General features: G+C 39.2%; 1 protein-coding gene across 3 annotated transcripts in view; it reads right to left on the bottom strand.

Moving 5' to 3' along the window:
* Positions 1 to 18955, bottom strand: part of ccdc146 (coiled-coil domain containing 146) — a 109153-nt gene that overhangs the window by 36986 nt on the left and 53212 nt on the right. For all 3 annotated transcript variants that reach the window (XM_052034037.1, XM_052034038.1, XM_052034035.1), the window contains 6 exons: positions 18351 to 18527; positions 16057 to 16130; positions 10238 to 10465; positions 7213 to 7399; positions 5437 to 5529; positions 2148 to 2318 (listed from right to left, as the gene is read on the bottom strand). In XM_052034037.1, coding sequence (XP_051889997.1) covers positions 2148 to 2318; positions 5437 to 5529; positions 7213 to 7399; positions 10238 to 10465; positions 16057 to 16130; positions 18351 to 18527 — 930 coding nt within the window. The remainder of the gene's footprint in view (positions 1 to 2147; positions 2319 to 5436; positions 5530 to 7212; positions 7400 to 10237; positions 10466 to 16056; positions 16131 to 18350; positions 18528 to 18955) is intronic.

The raw sequence follows: 18955 nt of genomic DNA, 5'->3' as shown, positions 1-18955 counted from the left end.
GAGAAAGTCAGATGAGGGGGGGTAGGAAGATAGGGTAGAGAGAGAGGAAACAGGGAATAGAGAGACATACAGAAAGATGGACAATGTAGCAAACACCTGTCCTCTCCTGAGCAAACAGTCTTATCAGACATGTGGACTTAGTGTCTGTAATTGAAAATTGGTGCTTGGTTGATGAGCCATCCTTTCTCCAGCTATTGGCTTAGGATAGCACCAGATCTGGGACAATTGCATGGTGGACACCAGTTTCAATTTGAGTTTTCATCTCTCTCCAGAACTGATCTAATGTTGACATGCATCATCCTAAGATTGAGGCCAATTCATCTCACTCCAGCTTGATCACCAGCAACCGGAGCAATAGGAGAATGAAAGTGAGGGATATCTCATTGGAAAAAGCTATTCTTAAGTGCAGACTGTGCAGCATGTGTACCAAGTGACTTGATAATGAAATAAAACAGAAAAAATGCTGGAAACCCTCAGCGAATTGGGCGGTATATGTGGAAAGAGAAATAGAGCCAATATCTTAGGTTGAAAACCCTGTGTCAGAACTGGGAAGCAGAGAAAAACAAGATAGTTGAACATTGCAGTAAAGGTGGGTGGAGAGATGGATAGGACAAAGGGAATATCTGTGATAGGGTGAGACCAGGCTATCCACGGGGATAACAAAGTGGCAGGAGTTAGAGAGTGATAATATAGATGAAGGAGCGTAAATTGCTGTGAAATGCAGGATTGTTGGAGATCCCCAGCAGGATGGACTTTGCTAATGAGAGAGAGAAGTTGAGTCAATATTACAGATGGATGACTTACAGAGGAAATGGCTATTCTGATACAGAAAGAGAATGCGAGTTACTAGAAGATGTAGAATTCAATACTGAGTCCAGAAGGCTGTGTGACACCTCTGATGCCCTCCACCGTATTGGCAGTTTCCAATTCCCCGGTTCTAACTGGCTCATCTTTATGATGGATGTACAATCCCTCTATAACTCCATTCCACCTCCAGGTGAATTGAGGGCCCACTGTTTTTTCTCAACAGAAGCCCTCTAACAGGCTGTATTTCCAGTATTTTCTGTTTTTATCTGCATTTTATTTTAAATTTCCATTTACTTGGTAGTGGGTCACACGGCCATTAGGGGTGAGATAAAGGATGTAGGAGACGCACAAGAGATTGGAATGAAAGGATTGCAGAAGTCTGAGAGAAATAGAACTTGTGGAGGTTACAAGGAGATTTTAAATAAATTAAAAATTAATTAAAATTTTGCCTCCAATTTATATATTTAAATGCTCCTAAGCATTTATCACAATATTTACATTTTAAAACTACCTATTTTCTTTTTGACCATTCAAAATATTGACATTCTATTGTTTGAAAGAGTGATTTAAATTGCAACTTACTCATATTTAATGTTTATAATTATGTGAGTAACCACAAATAATTTCTAAAAATTTTTGACAGACCTATTTTTAAAAATTGCTTTAAAAACTTTTTTTACATTTGTATACATTTTAATAACATTTAATAGTTTCTCAATGTCTTAGAATGTCAGAAACATTCCAAAGGTTTCAAAGTTTTTGACAACTTTGGCTGCTAGATAAGCTACAGACTGGGACTTAATGGTTTAGCCGGCTATCGAATTTTTTGGCTGTCTTATGAGTGAGACATGCTCTGGCCTGGCAAACTAGCACTTAGGTCACAAAATGCCCTGACAACGCACAGAGCCACACTGCAATGAGCAGTGCAGGTTTTTCTGCAAGTTCCTGCTAGAGGAACCATGTGAGGTAAGGCTGAACATTTTCTGCAGATCATGGATGTCTTATTGCCCACAAATTCCATGTCACTAGGTTGGTTAATAAGTTAATTACCATGACAAAATTAACTACCCACCCATTTATTTTCTGCCAGGTGAACAGGATTAAAAACAACCCAAACAGACAACTACATAGGCATAATACCCTAATAGTCCATTGTTACAGAAACTCTTAACTCCCACTGCAGAATTAGCCCCCTGATTTTTTTTGGCCCATTCATCTTTTTCGAAAAGGAACATGTAATTTTTTCAAGGTAATTTACATCGAAACACATTGTATATATGCTCAATATTTTTATATATCATTTGATGAAAGAGAATGATAGAATAACAATTCAGGGGTACCTGAATATTCATTAGATCCCTTGCTTTTTGATCTCTCTCATCAGATCTGATCTGAGCAAGGCGGGTTAAATTTACAACTTCTTCACGGGCACGTCTTTGTTCTGCAATGAGATTATCTTCTTCAAGCATTCGTTTACGCAACAGTTGAGCCTCTAGTTCAGTCAATGAAAGCTGCACATAAATGAAATAAACATTTTAATAGTGAAGTGTTTATTTATTATTAATAGCATTAACATTAGAAAGTAACATACACAATTATTATTTTCTGCCCACTCTACAGTTAAAATAAATTGAGGTTATATTATAATTCCTCCATCTCTAATCTACTTTTGCTTTGCAAAGTACTTCATTAAGCAGTTGCATCCTGGATCTATACTCATCTCAGCAGTTACAACAGGAAACAGCCCTTTTCAAAGTTCATAAAATACATCCCAAATGATAGTGACCTTCAAGCATCTTTGTTGAATCCAAAGCTTTATTCATCAAATTTGGAAATGCTTATCAGACAAAATATTCATATGCCACATTTTTAGTACAATCCATGTTATTTCATTTACGCTATGACAGCATGATATCAGTTTTAGGTACTTTGTGGCCAGTGATTCACCTCCCTATCCCCCAAAACCTTCTCATAATCAAGAAATGTCAAGCCTGAGTGTGATTAAATATTCTCCACTCACCTGGATAACCATATGACATTTACTCTGCCATTCGATCATGGCTGATTTATTTTTCCCTCTCAACCCCATTCTCCTGCCTTTTCCCCATAACCTTTAATGCCCTTACTAATCAAGAACCTATCAACCTCTGTTGCAAATATACCCAATGACTTGGCCTCCACAGCCGTCTGTGGTAATGAATTCCATAGATTCACCACCCTCTGGCTAAAGAAATTCCTCCTCATCTCTGTTCTAAAAGGACCTCCTTTTATTCTGAGGCTGTGCCCTCTGGTCCTAAACTCTGCCACTATTGAAAACATCCTCCCCACGTCCACTCTATCCAAGCCTTCCAATATTCGATAGGTTTCAATGAGATCCCCTCTCATTCTTCTAAACTCCAGTGAGTGTAGGCCTAGAGCAATCAAACGCTCCTCGTACATTAACCCTTTCACCCCGGGATCATTCTTGTAAACCTCCTTTGGACCCTCTCCAATGCCAGCACATCCTTCCATAGATATGGAGCCCAAAACTGCTTGCAATACTCCAAATGTGGTCTGACCAACACCTTATAAAGCCTCAGCATTACATCATTGCTTTTATATTCTGGTCCTCTCAAAATGAATGCTAGCATTGCATTTGCCTTCCTTACTACTGACTCAACCTGCAAGTTAACCTTTAGGGAATCCTGCACCAGGACTCCCAAGTCACTTTGCACCTCTGATTTCTGAATTTTCTCCATTTAGAAAATAGTCTACACCTTTATTCCTTCTACCAAAGTGCATGGCCACACCCTTCCCTATGCTGTATTCCATCTGGACTTCTTTGCCCATTCTCCCAACCTGTCCAAGTCCTTCTGCAGACTTCCTACTTCCTCAACCTTACCTGCCTCTCCACCTATCATTCTATCATCTGCAAACTTGGCCACAAAGCCATCAATTCCGTCATCCAGGTCAGTAACACATAATGTGAAAACTAGTGGACCCAACACTGACCTAAAGAACACCGCTAGTCACCGGCAACCAACCAGAAAAGGCTCCCTTTATTCCCACTTTGCCTTCTGCCAGTCAGCCAATCTTCTATCCATGCTAGTACCTTTCCTTTAACACCATGAGCTCCTATCTTGTTTAGCAGCCTGATACATGGCACCTTCTAAAAATCCAAGTAAACAACATCACTGACTCTCCTTTTCTATCCTGCCTGTTACTTCCTCAAAGAATTCTGACAGATTTGTCAGGCAAGATCTCCCCTTAAGGAAACAATGCCGACTTCGGCCTATTTTATCATGTGCTTCCAAGTACCCCGAAACCCCAACCTTAATAATGGACTCTAAAATCTTACCAACCACTGAAGTCAGGCTAATAATTTCCTGTCTTCTATAATTCCCTCCCTTCTTAAAGAGTGGAGTGACATTTGCAATTTTCCATTCCTCTGGAACCATTCCTGACTCTAGTGATTCTTGAAAGATCACTACTAATGCCTACACAATCTCTTCAGCTACCTCTTTCAGAACCCTGGAGTGTAGTCCGTCAGGTCCAGGTGACATTTACCTTCAGACCTTTCAGCTTCCCAAGCACCTTCTCCTTAGTAATAATGACTACACTCACTTCTGCCCCCGACCCTCTCGAATTTCTGGCATGTTGCTGGTGTCTTCCACAGTGAAGACCTGATGCAAAATACTTATTCAGTTCGTCCGCCATTTCTTTCTTCCCCATTTCTACCTCCTCAGCATCATTTTCCAGCAGTCCACTGTCCATTCTTGCCTCTCTTTCACTCTTTATATATCTGAAAAAACTTTTCATATCCTCTTTTATATTATTGGCTAGCTTACATTCATATTTCATCTTTCCTCCCCTTATTGCTTTTTTAGTTGACTTCTGTTAGTTTTAAAAGCTTCCCAATCCTCTAGCTTCTGGCTAATTTTTGCAATATCGTATGCCCTCTCTTTTGCTTTTATGCTGTCTTTTGACTTCCCTTGTCAGCCGCGGTTGCCTCATGAGTGCAGCTCTAACAACAATTAAGCACTTTGACACTATGCGAGGCAAAGCAATCCACTTGACTGAGGCAACAAACAATCTGCTGGAGAAACTCAGCAGGTCGAGCAGCATCTGAAATTGTCGGCTTTTCGGGTTGAAACCCTGCATCAGGAGTTAATTCCTTTCCTTCACAGATGCTAGTCAACCGGCTGAGTTCCTCCAGCAGATTGCTTGTTGCTCCAGATTCCAGCATCTGCAGTTTCTTGTGTCTCCACTTGACCAGGCCTCATCTGTTGTTCTCTACCACATTCGCACACTCCACACCAGTACACTGTGGCTGAAATGTGCACCAATATGCACAACTTACCTTCGTTGAATCACTTTTCAAAACTGCAATTTCTTCATATGGAACAAGGACAGCTGGCAGGTGGGAATGTCACCATTTGCAAGTTTTCCTCTAATTCACATGTCATTTGGATTTGGAAATATATCACTGAAAATTTAGTGGAATTTGGCCAAATTCTTGAATTCCATACCCAACAGCAATGTACAAGTACTTTCACCAGAAGGACAGTGGTAGTTCCTTGACATGGCAATACATGGGGACTTGTAAGTACACTCATCTCCCAAGAACAGATTTTAAACATGGCAGCTCACCTGGTCTGCTAGCTTTCTTTTGAGACTTTTAACTTCATTTTCCAACTCAGTTCTTCTTTCTAACAATGACCCACCATGAGAGAAAGAATCCACCTTTAGTTAAAAAAAGGAATATTGAAAAAAATTAAAGTATGAACAAAACAGTCAGTCATAAACTATACGAGATAAGATTATTGTTCAGAATTTTAAAATATAAGCAGAGTAGAACTGCACTCAATTGCATATCCAAGGAATTGGCAACTAGTTGATTTTGCACAGCAAGCATGGCAATGCCATTTATAGTATAGTAGTTGCTTATCACTAACTAATTTTTGAAAGTAGTATACCATTTCCACAAAAAACAAACTGCTGGAGGAATATGTGGGGCAGATCAGCATCTGTTGGGGGGGGGGGGGTGGAGGAGGAAATTGTTGTCATTTTGGGTCAAGACCCTACATCAGGACTGAGAGTGGAGAGGGAAGATTTGCTCCAGATTTCAGCATCTGCCTTCTCTTGTGTCTCGTTTCTCTTTCTACAAACTGGACATGCTTCAAAATGCATTTCGCCTTCCAACAATTTTTACTAAGTCTTCATTATTTAACAGCATCACAGAACTGTTACTGCATATGAGGAGTTGATCAAGTAAAAGTAGATCAATCCCATTAGTCTCATTCCCCTGCTCTTTCCCTATAGCCCTGCAACCAATTCTCACTCTAGAGGATATCCAATTTTGTTTTGAAAGCCCCTATTCCACCACCCTTATAGGCAATGCATTCCATACCATTGCAACATTTTGTATAAAAGGTTTCTCCCCAGCATCTTCTGTCCAAAATTTTAAAACTCTGGTCCCAACCCCAGCTTCTCCAGTTTAACCCAACATCTGAAATAAATGCAGAAGATTCTGGAGATACTCGGCAGATCAGTTGGCTTCTCTGGAGAAAGAAACATTTATATCTGACTCTTCTTTGCCTTTGTTGACTTCTATATCTTCAGCTCTGGGGATAGGTTAGTGACCAATATCCATTACAAACCAACAGACTCCCATAGCTATCTTGAGGAGACCTCCTCCCACCCTGCCTTCATTCCATTTTCTCATTGCTACCTAGAGATTCACTCACAGTTAACAGTGCCTGGTGGGTGGGTGGAATAAGGAGCAACAGTGTGTCGTAAAATGCCCTCAAAATCTGGCCACTTCGGTATTAGTGAAACTAAATTTCAGAAGTGGAGTACAACAAACATAGTCATAGACTCTATGACTATAGCACTGCTGATATGACTTATGCTTCTATTAAATGGGTATGAGTTTCTGGGATAAACAAGATAAAGAGAAACAAGAAATTTCTGTTATTGATAATTTTGAGGAGGTAGCAGACAATAGAAAGATGGGAAAATACAGTGAATTTTAGGAATATCAAGTAAAAACTACTGCTGCTGACTATCTCCTTTTCCTACTATATGTTTCACCACATACAAGAACATTTGTCCACTAAAGACCCATTGTCCAAGTTAGCCTTTCTGTATTTCATCATAGTCCTCCTCTATTTTAACTACACAACTTTCTGTCATCTGCAAATTTTGCCATTTCCATGCAGGAATTATTACACAATATTGTAAATGATGAAAGACGGAGATAGGACAGACAGACATTACTGGTCTACATGACAGGTAGAATTATTTTCTCATGTGGAGAGTAACCACTGAAACAAATTACTTGTGCCAAGTTGTTTCCGATCATTTTATCACTTCAGTGTTTATGCATCTATCGTACATAAGTGTTCTAATTACAAAGACCTTTACCTGTGATTTGACCTTTTCATGGACAAATTCAACATATGAAAGTGAATCAAGTGCAATCTTCAACTGCATCTCTTTTTTTTTAATTTTTCGTAGCTCTTGTTCCTTCTCTCTTTGTTTTAATGTCACTGTATCAGACTTTATTTTCTTTTCAGTTTGGATGTAACGTAGCTGCAAGTCCAAGGAAGCTCTGTTAAGTTTGGAGAAGGGATTGATTACATCCAGAGTTAATTTCTGTCATTAAGCCACACACAAAAAACCTTAAAACAGGTCATTTAATTACGAAAATAGTTTTATCCCTCTCATAAAATTGACATTGTTCTCAAAGATGTTCAGAAATGTTCTTCACATAGAAAACATGTGCCTTAAATGGCACTTTTTCAGGCATGTTAAATTTTTGATGTTGAAGCCCCTCTATTGCAAAATGCAGAAGCTCACAAGGCCCAAGGTTTCACCATTGTGGAACACAAGAAGGAAGTCAAGAAAACCAGGTCTGGAGGTTAGGTGAGGGGAAAAGTAGGAAAGACAGATCCAGAGAGTTGAAGCACAGAGATCTAGGGATTAGTGGGAGAGCTTGTAAAAGGAATCAGGCCTGGATTTTGATGGCAAGGTTAGACTGGAATCATGGAATAATGTTGGACCAGGCATTTCATAGAGGGTTTGACTGGGGCAGGATCTTGGTAAAGGGGTAATGGTGGAGTCTTGAGAAAATGGCCGATTGCACCAAAATCTTGGTACAATGGTTGGGGCAGGATCTTGATAGCAGGTCACATCAAATTTTTGGTAGAAGGATTATACCAATAATCATGGAGGAGAAATGTGGTAGGAAGTTGATGGGGGGGGGGGGGGAAGGTAGTGGTGGAGTTGGGGGCAAGGATCACAAGCTGGGTTTGTGGGGTGGGGAGTGGCAAGGGAGTCATTGTGGTTTATGGTTGGCTGAACATTAATCATTGGTGGTTTGACAAATTAGTCTTAGGGCTTCAGGTAAGTAGAATGGTAGTCTGGGTAGATCAGGCAAGGATTGTGAGTAGTGACTGGTAGGAGCATCTAAAAAGTGACGTGAAGGTTTCCCTCTGCATGAGCAGCCTATGTTCTCTGCAGATCATACATATTTGGATGAAGATTGTGGAAGTGGTATCCAAGAATGCAGTGCATGCCATTTGTTACCATTGTGATACCTGGGCAACGATATTGATGCATGGAAGGAAAATCACAAACTTTGTGCACGGCACCATAAGTGCCTTATTTTCCATTACATTTTAATGAAAGTTAGTGTGTACCACTTTGAAAATGTGCTGCCACACAATCCATTTTATCCCAATGTATATGATGTGCAATCCTTTTAAATTCTATAGTTTTAATCCCCAAAGTTATAAATATTGTGCACAAAAATATGATGCGATGAGATGGACTCTTGACCTCACAAACTACCTTCTTATGACCTTGCACCTTATTGTTTACCTGTACTGCACTTCCTCTGTAGCTGTGACACTTTACTCTGTATTCTGTTATTATTTTTACACTGTACTACCTCAATGCACTGTGTAATGAATTGATCTGTACAAACGGTATGCAAGACAAGTTTTTCACTGTACCTCAGTACAAGTGACAATACTAAACCAATACCAATGTGTGGCAAGTAGGCAGAGCACTTAGTGCTGCTATCTCACAGCTCCAAAGACCTGGATTCAATCTTGAGCTCTGGTGCAATCTGTGTGGTGTTTGTACATTCTCGCTGTGACTGTGTAGGTTTCTGCCAGGCCCTCTGAATTCCCAGCACATCCTAAAGATGTGCTGGGAGGTTAACTGACTACTGTAAATGCCCCTTAGTGCAGGTAAAATGGCAAAAGAATCAAAGGAAAATTGAAGTGTGTGTGTGTGTGAGATAAAATTGTAGGATTACAAGAAATAAGAACAGGAGAATGAGGTAGCTCTTTTGAGAGCCAGGATGAACTTGATGGGCCAAATAGCCTCATTTTGTGACATAATAGGTAAGTCTTAAGAAAAAGTACCATGTGCAATAAAACTTGTAGAACTGATTCATAAAATGTTTTAAACTATAAGGTACTGATTGTGGAACCATAAAGTCATATAAGAGGCTTTTATACAAAGTGACAAAGGCTGATTATATCAGCACTCATTTTGCTTGTCATAAAATCTGTATGAGGGTTGGATTTTCTTTTCTGTATATGTTTTCCCCTGTTGAGTTTGAGAATCCTGATGTTGTGAAAGGTGCTATATAAATGCAAGTTTACCTCGTTTTTTTTAAAACTCAGACTAAGTGTTGATAAGAATGAATGTGGAAAATAATTTTGCTAGGAGAAAAAAGTCAGGACGTTTTAGACACCAAGAGTTTGGGTTAGGCATGATGGAAGAGGCCATGATGTCTGTCCATTGATTCTGTACACTTACACATTATTGCTCTTGGATAATATAGAGATTAGATCAGTTTCATAATGTGTGGCATTTCTTGTACAAGTGCCACATCAAAAATCAATTCATGAACCACTGAAGCTGTCACTATGTCTCCTTTTACTGTGTGTATTGGACACCAAGGACTCACCATTCCTGAGAAGCTGGGGATATAAGACAAGTAGGCTTGCTCATCACTACAACTCTCTTAATATACAGTATGTGGTCTTGATTAACACAGGCAAAAGGTGTTACCCACTAAAGGTCATAGAAAACTCTTGCCAATGCTAGGGTCAATTTCCATTTCTTCTGGAGGAGTCACAGATTTTCACTCTTCTCTTTAAGAGCCAATTTTAAACAATGAGCATCCTTCCATTGTAGAAAGATGAATTCATCAAATTGTAGAAGTGGCAGCAGAGAACTGAATTGCTGGCCAATTCTTCAAAACCTTAGAATAAGAAGTCTTGAGACTTGTCTTCTTGATCACACGAAGCTCAAACGTGACCTAAATGGTCAAGTAACACTCACAATTCATTTTCATAAATTTATGTAAACGTAAATGCTACTGTCATTATCATCACAGGATGGACAAATCTTTTTAGTATTTATGACAAACCTTTCTCCCATTAATGCTGATTCATTCTCTTTCCCCAACTCAATCAGCTTAATCGACTGGTTGCAGTCTTGCTCCTTATTGTCCAGTAAAACTCTTCTTTCATCTAATTCTTTCATTACTTCCAATTTTTCAGCTTCTATTATTCTGCATTTGTGCTCTATTTGTTGTACAGAATTGAGAAGTTCCTTGTGTTGCACATCTATTTCAACTTTTGTCTTCTCCAAATTGCTGAGGTGAAAAAAAGAATATTTTCACAAACTTTGGATTGAGCAAACCTTTCAAACTTTCAACATAAATGTAATGAATTACTTTGCGAATTTATGTTTTTATAAATAACCTGGATAAATAAGTAATGAAACTTTTTTATGTTAGCAATCATTTATAATGGAAGAAAAAGAATGATAAAAGCATAAGTTGTGGGAATCTATGGGTATTCAGTTGCCAGGTCAGGACTTCACAAACTCCATCACAGAAAATTAGTTTCTTAAAAATGGCTGGCTGAATTTGAAGCACCACAAACTTTAAATAGAAGAATTATTTTTTTCTGGCAAAAAGTTGTGGAGATTAAAAAACAACAGTTGGTGAGCAAATACTAAAGAAACCTAACAAAATCCTTTGTTGGATGGTTGGAATTACTGGGTACGATGAGAGTGGCCCATTTTGGCATGTTAGCATTCAGTAATTGGGAGCAATAGAGCGACGTTACTGGATTATTTCAGAGGCCTAGACTAATAATCTAATAAGAAATCCTACCATGGTCATTTGAGAAATAAAATAAAATTTCCTTGATATAGCTTTACTGTTTTTCCTTGCACCTCTCTCTTCCTTCTTAAATAATGGCCTAATGTTTGCATTTTTTCCAATTCAAAAGCACAATTTCCAAATCTAAGAAGTCTAGAAAATTATGGCTAAAACATTTGCAATTTCCTCAATAGTTTCTTTTAATGCCCTGGGAAATCTGACAGGCAAGCATCATGAAAGTCCCAAAGGTGCCTGATTATTCAGGGTTTACTGTAAATGGAGAGCTTGTATTTTAAAAGCATGAATTGGTCTTCTGTTGTATCAAAACATCATTGTATATTCCCCACAGTTTCTCTGTAAGTTTACATGGTTATAGTTCAGTTTATTGTAATCACCTATTTCTCAGCCCTTTAAGGTTTTCTTATGTTTAACGTGCTTCTCCCTCTCAGATCATGTATCAAATGTAATATGATATTAGTGCCACAATCTGTAAGATTATCTTCTACAGCCCGATTTGCTGTGAATTTGATTTGTTACTCTTCATCAAATTTAGCATTCTCTGATCCCTAGTCTTTCTGAAACAAATTTGCAACAAAATTGGGCTGTTTACACCTTAGCTTTTGGTTCTATGGATGCCAATTTGCTTCTAATTTTGTTCATTAATCATGAGCACACATTTTTACTACATTACATGCTGCTCAGTAAACTGGATACTGAGGTAGCTTTTACATTGTGCACTCATGTCACATAATGCTGACTTCATGTCAAGGACAGTTAGTTTCACATTGTCTCTGGAATACAGCTCTCTTGTAATGAGGTTTTGAGCCAAACAATCCATGCAAGTGATCATTGGTGTGCAAGTTATTAGTAAAAGCTGCTTGACAGCATTTTCAGCAATGCTTCGCATCACTTTGCTAAGGGTTACGAGTAGATTGATGGTGCAGTAATGAGCTGGATTTGATTTGGCCTGTTTTTTTGTGAATTGTGGTTAAGGTAGTTAAAACAGTATCAAATTTAAAGAAAAAGAATATAATTATGCAAATTCAGGTTGTAGGGCAGAAAACTGGACAGGATATAAAACACAGCAAAGCATGACTAAACAATTAATAAGGAACGAAAGAGTACACTATATCATAAAGTTAGGAAGTGTGAGGTTGGTATTATAGAAAAATAGACTGTGGAATTAGTAACAAAACACAAGGAGAAGGAAGATGAAATAAACAGGCACTTTGCATTTGCCTCCACTATGGAAGATGCAAGTAATATCCCAGAAATAGCTGGGAATCAGGAATTGGGAGAGAGGAACTCAGGAAAATTACTTCACCAGGTAAGTGGTACTGAGCAAAATGTTTGAACTGCTGGCTGACAAGTTTCTGGGTCCTGATGGACTTCATCCTAGGCTCTAAAAGAAGTGACTTGTAAGTTAGTAATACACTGGTTTTATTTTTCCAAAATTCCCTAGATTGAGGAAGGTTATATTAGATTGGAAAACAGCTAATATAACACTTATGTTCAATATGTGAGTGACAGAGAAAGCATAAAACCACAAACTTCTGTCATAATAAAATATTAGAAGTTTTTATTAAAGATGTTTCTCGTAGGGCACATAAATTCAAGGGAGTCAGGCAAAGTCATGTTTGACTAATTAATCGGCGTTCTTTGGATATGTAACATATACTGTGGATAAGGGGAACTGTTGGATGTACTATACTCAGATTTACAGAATGCATTTGATAAGGTGCTTCATCAAAGATTATTGCAGAAAATGAAAGCTCATGGTATAGGAGCAACATATTGGCATGGATAGAAGACTGGCTGACTAGTAGGGAAATGAGAGCAGGCATAAGTATGAGCTGTTCTCTGGTTGACAAAACATAACATGTGGTCCACCAAACAAGATTGGTGGTGGGGCTTCAATATTTTTTTCCAGTTTATATAAATAACAAGGATGAAAACAACAAAGCTGCACTTGTTAAATTTGCTGATGATACACAGATAGATTGGAAAGTGAGTTGTGAAGATGACATCAGGAGGCTACAAAGGGATAAGAGATTGGGGGAAAATTTGGCATATGGAGTACAAAGTAAAATTGCCCATTTTGGCAGAAAAATAAAAAAAGGAAGCATATTATTTAAATGGTGAGAGATTACAGAGTTCGAGAGTTACAGAGTTGCAAAGGGATCTGGATGTTTTGTTCATGATTTGCTAAAGACCAGTATGCAGATACCGTAAGCAATTAGGAAAGCTAACATAATTTTATTGTTTATTGCAAGGGGAAATTGATACTGAAGTAGGGAGGTTATGCTTCAGTTACCGATGAGACCTCATCTTGAGGATTGTATACAGTATTGGTCTCCTTATTCAAGGAAGGATGTTAATGCAATTCAGTGAAGATTTACTAAACTAACTCTGGAATGGGCAGATTATCCATTGGAATTTAGAAGAGAGGTGACTGAGGGGTCTTGGCAGAATGATATGCAAAGGATATTTCTTCTTATAAGGGAAACTTGAATTACGGAGCCACGTTTTAAAAATAAGGAGTCACCAAATTAAGACAAAAATAAGATGAACTTTGTTTCCATCAGAGATCATGAATCTTTGGAACTCCCTTCCTCAAAAGACAGGTGCAAGTAGAGTCTTTGAAAATTTAAAAATCGGGTGTAGATACTTGATAAGCAAGGGATGAAAGGTTATCGTGGGTAGACAGGAATGCACAATTGAGGTTATAATCAGATCTTAAGTGGTGGAGCAGGCTTGAGGGGCTGAGTGGCCTACTTCTGCTCTTAAATCATCTGTTTGTATAGGTTTTATTTATGACATATGTCTGGGCAATCTTCCACATGCCAGTATTGTGCCTGTACTGAAACAATTTGGCTAAAGGCACAGCTAATTCTGGAGTATGCCTTCAGTACCACAGCCAGGGTGTTGCTTGGTTCCATAAGCTTTTCTGTATCCAGTGCTCTGATCTGTTTCTTTATATCATGTAGATGAATCAGATCTGTCATTGAAAACCCCAGAGCAATGAAGCATTCCTCCTTTGAATGCCACATGTTGCTATTGATGACATCCTGTGCCTGTGCAAAATAAGGCAGGGTCATGAAACCGAGTTGATTTAACTGCCACCACTGAGAAACAAACCAGATTCAGATTAGTCTATTGTCATATACACAAGGGTATAATGAAATTCCTTGCTTGTGTGAAACTCAGAGTAAACAGCTAGCCCCCTGCTTTCGACATCTGTTAGTTGTTGACAGCAAGATCCTGCAAATATCTCCAGCAGAACCACGCAAAGATCAGTGAGTCTCATGTCAGTGGTAGGGAAGCTATTGGAGAGGATTCTTAGGGATAGGATTTATGAGCATTTGGAAATCCATGGCCTAATTAGGCACAGTGAACATGGCTTTGTGCGGGGCAAGTCATGTCTTACTAACTTGATTGATTTGTTCGAGGAGGTGAGGAAGTGATGAAGTGAATGATGAAAGTAGGAGGTGTGGATGTTGTCTACGTGGATCTTAACAAGGTATTTGACAAGGTCCCTCATGGGAGGCTCATCCAGAAGATTAAGATGCATGGGATCCACGGGAACTTGGCCATTGGATTCAGAATTGGCTTGCCCATAGAAGACAGAGGGTTGTGGTCGATGAGACTTATTCTGGCTGGAAGTCCGTGACTAGTGGTGTTCCGCAGGGATCTGTACTGGGATCTCTGCTGTTTGTGATCTATATAAATGACTTGGATGAAAATGTGGGTAGGTGAGTTAGTAAATTCGCAGATGATACAAAGATTGGAGGTTTTGTGGATGGTGTAGAAGACTGCCAAAGGATACAGTGGGATATAGATCATTTGCAGATATGGGCAGGGAAATGGCAGATGGAGTTTAATCTGGCCAAATGTGAGGTGTTGCACTTTGGGAGATCAAATATAAAGGGACAGTACACTGTTAATGGCAAGATCCTTAACAGTGTTGATGTACAGAGGGATCTTGGGGTCCAAGTCCATAACTCCCTGAAAGTAGCTGCAAAGGTTCATGGGTGGTAAAGGAAGTGTATGGCATGCTTGCCTTAATTAGTTGAGGCAATGAGTTCAAGAGTCAGGAAGTTAAGCTGCAGCTTTATAAAATTCTAGTTAGGCTGCATCTTGAGTATTGCATTTGATTCTGTTCGCTCCATTAAAGGAAGGAATGTGGAGGCCTTGGAGAGGGTGCAGAAGAGGTTTATCAGGATGCTGCCTGGATTAGAGAGTATGTGCTATAAGGAGAGGTTAGACAAACTGGGGTTTTCTCTGCAGCGGTGGAGGCTGAGGGGAGACCTGACAGAAGTTTATAAAATTATGAAAGGCATAGATAGAGTCTTTTTCCCTGGGTGCAAATGTCAAATACCAAAGGGCATAGCTTTGAGAGGGGAAAGTTTAAAGGAGATTTAGGAGGCAATTTTTTTTTACTCAGTGGTAGGTGCCTGGAATGCGCTGCCAGCAGAAGTGGTGGAAGCAGATACGATAGTAATGTTTAAGAGGCATTTAAACAGGCACATGAACAGGCAGAGAATGGAGGGATATGGACTATGTGCAAGCAGATCAGATTAGTTTGGATCAGCATCATGGTTGGCACAGACACCATGGGCAGAAGGGTCTGCTCCTGTGCTGTACTGTTCTATGTTCTGCGGTTCAGAGCCTGGAATTTTATCGAGTTGCCTGCAGAATCTTAGTTTTAAAGATCAAAGATTTTACTATTCTGTGTCACTAATGACTATTCTGAAATGAAAACCTTTTGTTTCAAACTAATATTCTGCATTTTTATCCACTTGCTTACATGGTATTAAGAGTTAAAATTGCAAATCATTTCCTCTCCAAAAAACAAGTTACTTCAGAACATTAACATCGTATGCTGATTACAACATTCAAAGTTTCCAGGAAATGTCAAGTGTCAGTTCTAAGAAACAAAGAACATTTTTTTTAAAAAAAAGGATGTGATCTATTATATAGCCTTTGTCTTATATAGCTTTATCTGTTGGTTTGGGCATGCAAAGTAGGTTGTACCTAAGAAAATTGTAACAATCTCTAATTTTCTAAAGCAGCCATACTTGCGCTTGCGGTTCATTTTCTGTATATCTTTGGCCAGTTGGCTAGGAATGGTGTGCAGTTGGACCAGATCGAGCTAAAAATAGTAGGAAAAAAAATCACAACTTATTGAGAAGTGGTTTATTAAATAACTATAGTAATACTGCATCAACTTCAGTCTATGACTAAACGTTGTTCTTTCAGAAGATTACCTTGCTCCAAAAGCAAGTTTTGGTCACGTGAAAAAGAATTAGTTTGACCAATATCAATGCCAGAAATATTGTATTATTAATAATAGAAAGAGAAGGGCCAACTTTAAGCTTTCCCATCCAATGGCAGCTAAAATCACCCAGGTATTTTACCCACTGACATCTCACAAGCATCCTGCAGTTTTCTGTTCTAACCTACTCTTCTACTAGCAAAAATAACTGCTCAAGAGAAAAAATTTAAAACTTTTATTTTACTTTCTGAGTCAGGTCAGGATGGTCCTTGACCTGCTGAGTTCCTCCAGCACATTGTTTGTTGCTCCAGATTCCAGCATTTGAACAGTACCTCATATTCCACCCTGTAGTCTCCAACCTGATGGCATGAACATTGATTTCTCCAACTTCCGGTAACCACTTCCTTCTCTCCCTTCCCTTTTTTTTTCTTGATCCTACCGGCACCCATTACCCTCTCTCTTCCCCCTTCCCCACCCGCTTCATCTGCCCACCACCACACATTCCTCTCAGTGGTTCCCCTCCCCACCTCCTTCCCTTTATTCCATGGCCCACTGTTCTCCCCTATCAGATTCTATCATCTTCAGCCCTTTGTCACTTCCACCTATCACCTCCCAGCTTCTTACATCAGTTCCACTCTCCTCCCTCCCTCACCTGCCTATCACCCCCGCACCCCCCCCCCCACCAACTCTTGCACCATCTCTTTATACTGGCTCTTTCTCATCTTTCTTTCCAATCCTGATGAAGGGTCTCGAACCGAAATGTCGACTGTTCATTTCCCTCCATAGGTGCTGCCTGACCTGCTGAGTTCCTCCAGCTCCTTTGTGTGTTGCTCCAGATTTCCATCATCTGCAGTCTCTAGTATAAGGAAATTTTAGTTCATCCTTGCCTTCGAAACAGTCAACCCCTCACCTAACTGTGAGGGCACCCTGAAAATGTTGCATAATCTACATGAGACCATGATGGTCAATTCTTGTCAGCAAGCTGGTGCTTCCCACTAGTTTTGCAAGGGATACATATTGGAAACCTGCAGATAAGGCCCATGTTAAAACTGTATAGTCCTCATACTATTAATGTTAGTATGGTTCAACATCACCTTGATCATATCTACTCAAATGCTCAAATAAAGGCCGAAATCCTTAATTAAGGCAACTGTCACAATTGAATGCTGATTTATCATTGATGCAAAAAAGAATATGGAAGCCAATAATCCAATGGTCAATGCCGATAATGCTTGTATGTATCAGGTGTCTATTGAAAACTCCAATGCCCAAAACACATCTTGCACCAAGTTAAGCTCACCCATCATTATCTCCTTTGCAGGCATACATTGGCTCTGAATCCTCCAATGCTTCTAATGTAATTCTGTTGTTTACATATTGAAATCCCTTCCCCAGCATTGAAAGTGTCCTAACCAAACTTTGTTTTCCTGATTTTGAGCATGGTCTCCTCTCATCACTACTATTGGCAACTGTGAAGCAAGCCATGTGGGTCCAGTACTTGAGAATTCCCTCCCTAAAGTGGTTACAAAATTTATCATTTAACATGAGCTGAAAACTTTAATGCGGTGATACGTCATGCATGTGACAATCTAAATAGTTATAATGGTTCTGAAGTTCAATTTTCCAATAAGTGTATTACTGTAAAACTTTGATGGTGTCAGATTTGTGGATTTTTTTGGACTATTGGATGTTACTCATATTAATATCCAAATGCACTTTTATTTCAGATTTTTACATATTGCTGGGTAGTATTATAATCTTTCCAGTGAACCGGGTAAGTTTAAAGGGAGTTGGAAATATCGAACTCTAGACCCCAGCTCCAGAGACAAACCCACCCATGTTTTTGACAGCTGATGTTCTGGATCCTGACCCTGGCTTCAGCCACACACAACCCTCAATCCGGATCCCGGCCCTGGCCACACACCGAACCCCTGGCTCTGGCCACATACTTTGCTCATGCTCTGGACACCCACATTCTGGGTCAATGAGCAAGCCAGAATGCTGGACAATCAGGATTTCCAAACAATCAAATGCTTGATTATTCCAATGGAAGCAAGAAACATGACATGTTCAAAGAGCAGGTTGTATCAGTCTTACCTTCAAATGTGCTTCACTCTCTATTTTCTTTTCCAACTCCTTTTGCGAATTTTGCATCTCTTCAATTTTGTTTTCTAGTTCTTCTTTAGACATTTTTATTTCACGTTTCCTCTGTGTAATATCTCGCTTTAGTTCAATGCAACTCTCTTTTAGCGCTTTAGTCTTCCTTTCAAAATCCTGCATAAGAACAAAATGTCAATTAACAAAGTGTGGTAACTCTAGTTATTTAATGTGCACAAAACAACTGTAAGCTTCAGAAAACCATACAGATGTTGAACAATGATATTTAATTATTACCAGCAGATCCATGTCTTCATTAGATATCAGGAAATATGCAATTTGCAAGCTTATTGCCAAACAGTGAGAAGACACTGTAACAACGTTTGAAGTACTGCTCATTGTTCTCTCCCCATATGGCCAAAATGAGCTTGCTCATATGTATAGTTATTTTCTGTGGATGCGCAATTATGTATTTGCTCTCTGAAGCTATCCCACTCCTAAATGGCATTCATGATGGTGCCATCACATGGGCATGGAAGGTCAAACCCTGTCCACAAAACAGCTGAAAAATATCTTTGATAGCTAGCTGAGCTAAACCTCCTCAT

This window comes from Pristis pectinata, chromosome 19 (genome assembly GCF_009764475.1).
Source record: "Pristis pectinata isolate sPriPec2 chromosome 19, sPriPec2.1.pri, whole genome shotgun sequence".
Classification (NCBI taxonomy): domain Eukaryota; kingdom Metazoa; phylum Chordata; class Chondrichthyes; order Rhinopristiformes; family Pristidae; genus Pristis; species Pristis pectinata.
This window is presented reverse-complemented; position numbering and strand designations above follow the sequence as displayed.